Source organism: Pyxicephalus adspersus, chromosome 3, assembly GCF_032062135.1.
Source record: "Pyxicephalus adspersus chromosome 3, UCB_Pads_2.0, whole genome shotgun sequence".
Taxonomy (NCBI): Eukaryota; Metazoa; Chordata; class Amphibia; order Anura; family Pyxicephalidae; genus Pyxicephalus; species Pyxicephalus adspersus.
Genome location: NC_092860.1, coordinates 136,515,978 through 136,522,054, shown reverse-complemented (window position 1 = coordinate 136,522,054; position 6,077 = coordinate 136,515,978). Strand labels below are relative to the sequence as shown.

At 37.9% G+C, this 6,077-nt stretch overlaps 1 protein-coding gene across 1 annotated transcript in view; it reads left to right on the top strand.

Annotated features, from left to right (window-relative positions):
* The window catches only part of JAKMIP1 (janus kinase and microtubule interacting protein 1), a 108,121-nt gene extending 102,133 nt beyond the window's left edge, over window positions 1–5,988 (top strand). The window contains exons 20-22 of the mRNA XM_072406460.1: window positions 2,484–2,549; window positions 4,438–4,482; window positions 5,727–5,988. Coding sequence (XP_072262561.1) covers window positions 2,484–2,549; window positions 4,438–4,482; window positions 5,727–5,759 — 144 coding nt within the window. The 3' untranslated portion in view covers window positions 5,760–5,988. The remainder of the gene's footprint in view (window positions 1–2,483; window positions 2,550–4,437; window positions 4,483–5,726) is intronic.
* Window positions 5,989–6,077: the final 89 nt, after the last annotated feature.

Here is a 6,077-nt window from a genome sequence, read left to right as displayed (position 1 = left end):
ATTTAAGGCCCAATAGTGGCACTTTGAAAGAGAAGTGTCAGACATGGCTTCTATGGGAAAAAAGATTTTCTATACAGCCTCACTCGTCAATATCTCGGAATGTCTCGAAATGTCTCCGTTGATTCATGTTCATGATTCAGTTACTACATTGTGCACAGTCTGGCTGCCATCTTTCTAATAAAAGATCATTATATGAACTTGCACATTTGTGCATCCACCATTCACTTACTCTACCCAGAACTAGGATATCCAGTTTTTTGGTTAAGTTATATGTAATTCTGGAATAAGTGTATATTTGCTGTAAGATTTAGGTTCTGCTTCAAGTCATTGAAATGAAAGCCATGGTGTTCTATGAAAGAGAATGAATGTCATGCTGAGTATCTGTCATAGCTTAGTGGTGTTATTGGATTAGGATTTAGGCTTTTCAGCTTTGAAATAGTATTACCCCACCACGTAATATTTTAATCTCCCAAAAGAGGGAAAGAAACTCATCATGTGATGGATCTCCATTACTGTCTATTACATGACAGTTTGGTTCATATATATATATATATATATTTATTAATGTAGAGAGCCACCCCCAAGTCCTGTATATTTAATCAATATAATAATATATAAATATATATTAATATATAAACATTTAAGTGCAAGGACATGGGGGTGGCTCTATCCAAAGCAGCCCTGACTGCTTTCATTCTCCTTCTGGGTGGGCCTGTGCTGTGAGACCCCATAGACTACAATGAGGATCTACTTCAGGGGTCTTCAAGAAAAAAGCTACATACACATTTCCAATGGTTCTCGCCCAATAATCGGCTCTGGGCCCATATCAGACTAGAATCTGAAGTGTGTACATTGCGCATCGTTCAACGTCCGAACGACCGTCCTGGCGGATCCACGGACGATGAAGGATGAACGATCATAATGCAAGTAAAGGGGGAGAGCGCGCAGCAAAGTGCCACTCCGTCATTCTCCCCCTCCCCTCTGCATAGAGCAGAATTATGTAGAGAGCCACCCCCAAGTCCTGTATATTTAATCAATATAATATTATATAAATATATATTAATATATAAACGTTTAAGTGCAAGGACATGGGGGTGGCTCTATCCAAAGCAGCCCTGAATGCTTTCATTCTCCTTCTGGGTGGGCCTGTGCTGTGAGACCCCATAGACTACAATGAGGATCTATTCCAGGGGTCTTCAAGAAAAAAGCTACATACACATTTCCAATGGTTCTCGCCCAATAATCGGCTCTGGGCCCATATCAGACGAGAATCTGAAGTGTGTACATTGCGCATCGTTCAATGTCCGAACGACCGTCCTGGCGGATCCACGGACAATGAAGGATGAACGATCATAATGCAAGTAAAGGGGGAGAGCGCGCAGCAAAGTGCCACTCCGTCATTCTCCCCCTCCCCTCTGCATAGAGCAGAACTGTGCGCTGTGTACAGCACTTGTTCATGCATCGTGGAGTGCATAGTCGTTTGAAAGGATCGTGAAAGATCCTTTCCAACCACTATAATTGCAAGTGTGTATGCAGCTTTGGACAGAAAGAGAAGAACAAAGAGATAGCTAGATAAATGAGGCAGAGAGAGACATTTGTACTTCCAACAACCTGCACCAATTTGCACTTTTTGAAAATATGAGATCATTTGCTCAACCTGGAAAAGATATAGCTATACATGCTGCAGTATGTATTGAGTTTACCTTGGTGGTGAGTGGTTGGTTACTAAAGTGTCTGACTTTTTAAGTTTATTTATCAATTTTAAAATTCACATTCCTGGGGGGAGCTTTTTGTCATTTATGATGTGGATACTTGCCAATTATGGCACACATCTACCTTTTTTTAACATCCTGCAGTGATGTCAGCTCCAGGAATTATTAATATTACACAGTATTTATATAGCGCCAACATATTACACAGCGCTGTACAAGTCTTTAGTCATGTCACTAGCTGTCCCTCAAAGGAGCTCACAATCTGTATGATGTCCCTACCATAGTCATATACTGTATCATTATTACAGTCCAAGGCCAATTTTGGGGGGAAGCCAATTTATCTAACTGCAAGTTTTTGGAATGTGGGAGGAAGTACTCCAGAATACCCAGAGTAAATCTACGCAAACACAGGGAGAACCTGCAAACTCCATGCAGATAGTGTCCTGGCCGAGATTCGAACCAGGGAACAAGCGCCGCAAAGGCCAGAGTGCTAACCACTGAGCCACCATGCTTCCCAGGAATGTGTAACTGTTGCATCTCCCAAATCCGCCATCTTTGCTGTCAATTAACCAGGTCTACCATGATCCTGTTTCGCCATTGGGCAGGCACTGATGATGCTTAAGCCGGGTTTACATTGTCCCAAGCATCTAGGTCTGTTCCGGGCATGCTGTGAATAAATGCAGGCTCCACACTTCATCATACATTTGTGTTATCTGATACAAAGACAGTAATAATGATAATAATCCCATGTTTGTACTTTTACATATCCAGAGAATCCGTGAACTTGAAGACAGGATAGAACTTCAAAAACGACAGCTAAAAGAAATAGAAGAAAAGGTAAAGGAGTGCCTATTACACATTAGTGTATAATGTATACTGATGTGATTTGATGTGTCTGGGCTGCTGCTGTGTAATGCAATAATGAGACTATTAGGATGCTTTGGGAAAAGTACATTTGGGTCCAGAATTGAATCATTAGGACAAAGCAGTGGTTACAATGTTACGGGATGGCAGGCGAATATATGTGACAAAAGAATGGTAAATGCCATGAAGTGCTTGTGAGGCTTTTCATTCATATTATGTTCCTTATGGCAGTAGAATAAAAATGTAATCTAAAAAGAATTCCATGTTATAGTGACTGCAAACAAAAAGTGCCAGGATAACATTTTGTAACATGATTGCTATTAATGTCTAGGCAAGCTTTTTTTCTAGTTTTGGATACATTTGGTTAGATCAGCCTTTCAGAGCAAGTGACCCCAAATGAACCCTTGAAATGTGAATGTTATACCTTGAACAGACCATTTGAACCACCCGTGAACTATGACAAAATCATTTTCAGTAATAATCATCAACTTTAAATATTAATAATAATGTCCAGATAAGAAACAAATACTTGAACAATTGTTACATTGCTGGTCATTGTGATACTGAAAAATATATACTGAAATATTTAGTTGTCATTGGGTAAGATCCCCTTATGTTGATGGTCAGACAGGACATCCATCAATCACTGGCAGCTTCTCAAAGAACTAACACACCTCTGGAGGAACCCTCATTGAGATTAGTTAGACCATCTTTCAAGCTTTTATTACTGCTCCATTGGGAAAATGTACCCCATGTATTATCTACTATGTATCTACTGGAGATGACTTGAATTCCAAATCAAATTTAAGAATAAATGTTCTAATGAGGACACATGTTCCAGAGATAACTTTCAAAACATCACCGTAGGATTTTATCTAACTTCCTGTTGCATTGATCAAACGAGATGTGAAGGAAATGTTCCTTAATTATACACATACAGCAAAAAAATTTACAGCAGAGTAGGGTGTTAACTAGAAACAAGGGGGCCAAAATGTTGGCTGGTGCCTCCCCCAGAATAAAAAAATGTACCCATTAGTTAGCCATATCCTCCCTGCACCCATGTGTAACCAATATCTTGCCTTACCCACATGTCACCCATATACTCTCTGCATTCACAATCTCTATTCACCCTCATGCCGACCATATCTTACATTCATCGTCCTGTCACCCACATCTTCTGTATTTCCCCACTTCCTGCTTGATGGAACTGTTATTACTAGGAATACAATTTTAAATATCTTCACCAATAGCACAAAAACCAACAGGGGTTCCAATCCTTTCCAATTTTATCCAAAACGACAGCCATGTATACCTGATCTGTAGTGTACCTGGCAGCTTGGAGACTGTAAATAGTCCTAGGCTTACCTGTAATAATAATCGGTTTTTCAATTTAGGGGTTTGGCAAAAAATTATTAATTTGCCTAAATTCAGTTAAATTTACCATATTGATCAAATACAAAAATTTGCTTATTAAATGGATTAGGTTTGGGTCACATGGAGGCATGCAGTTGCCCCCCTAACCCTAGCTAGGGTTAGAAGTAAGCATCTTCTCAACCCCTGGCTAAGTGTTAAGCCAACCACCTGCCTCCATGTGAACCAAGCCTTGTTTAGTGCATTCTTTTTATAAATGATACAATTCTTTTATGGAAACAGTAGTTACATCATTGTTAATTGTAATATATGATTGTATTGTTCCAAATATGAGCAGCATATACATTATGTTTTTCTGTGTAGGAATATTGTACAAAGTTATAAAAACTTACTTCTCTGCTTCTCACTGCATTTTTTCTTTTTTCTTTTTTTCTGTTTTGTTTTGATCTTATTTTATAGTTTTTGTTCCTTTTTTTGTTTTTCTCACTAGCATTCATTCTGTGGCCTTAACGATCTATTCCAGCAAACAAAGATGGTTGGTATTTACTAAATATGTTTTTTTTATAATAATGGTGGGTAATGTTTCTGGGTCACTGTATGTGCATTCCTGTTCCATGTACATACAGGGCTCTATTTATAAAAGAGGGAATTAAACGTTCCCTTGTGGGATTCAATTACAGCCGTTGAAACACAAGGAAAGTTTAAGGGAATGTCTGATTCTTTGTTTTATAAAGAGGGTCCATAGTGGGCAAAATAGCTATTTAGGTAAACATTTGGTACTGGATGATGATAGATGTGATTGTACAAATGTCTCTTTTAAAAGATTAGTAAACCCAAAGATAATATTTTATTTCTGAAAGATGAATGATGGGCTAATTTACCTTTAGCCTTTTAATATATATTAAGTTCTCCAAGATGAGAAAACTATAAGAAATTGAAAAAAAGTAAAACGGCGTCCTTCCTGAAACTCACCTCCACAGTGCCGGTCTTCTTCTTGGTACAATGGTGCTGGTCACATCATGGACATCAGTGTCCAGCAAATGGAACAATGCCTGTTGTGTACCTTACCATCCAACTTCATCCAATATTTACTTTGCCAACTGCTTTGATATTATCGAGTCAATTGGAAAGGTAAACATTGGTTCCCCCCTATTGACTTCATTTGGGTTTAGCTTGAACAACCAAACACTTGGACACATTTTCCTATCTCTAAAGACCAATAACCAAAATTAAGTTTGTGTTAAGGCGATCTCCTATTGATCCCAGATCGATTGTCCCTCTTTCTGACAGCTTCTGTTTACAGCGCTGCCAGAGAACGTAACACACGCAACTCAATGTGTGGTTAGATCACTCTCAAAACTTTATTGTTTGCACACAGTTTATATAACAGTTCAATAGCATGATCAGTGCATGATCACATGACTACAGACAATTAGCAGACATGACAGATGTCCTTGCGGTTCTCTTAGAACAAGATATTTTTGTCAAAGTAACAGATATATAGCCATAGGTAGCAAAGGAAGAGTTTCAAGGCAAAAAAGGGGGAAGCAGACGTTAGTTTACTGATAAGAAGAGTACAACTAGTTTCATCATAATTCAATCATCTACAAAACATAACAAAGGTACAAAAATAATTAACTTCAAGACTCAGCAAAATTCCTCAGCTACTTTCAGTTTGTCATTTATGCGTTGTACCTTCTCTAACTGTATGACAGAATACTAGAAATAAAGTTTCTATACTTCAATAATCTAAAAACCTTTTCTTTTCTTGTTTTGCAGGGTTTGAAAAGAGCACATGGGGTAAACATCTGACTCTTCTGCAACTGCCAAAACAGAAACACTCATTTTATTTTTTAATCACAGGACTGGTCTGAGCTGCCAGAAGACTCTTTAAATTATGAGTTTTGTACCTATTTCCTTTTTAACTGGACTAAATTTGTTGCACAGCAATAGTCCCGATATTCAGAGACTCTAACAAAATGGATGAAAACATAGTAAATAAAAAAATAATAAATGCACAATGAGCACTACACTTTCTTTATCCTCTGCATTTTCTGTGTGTTTCTTCTTTGTTATGTCTTTTTTGCTCTATATATATATTTATGTGTGCAGTATATTTATATATATATA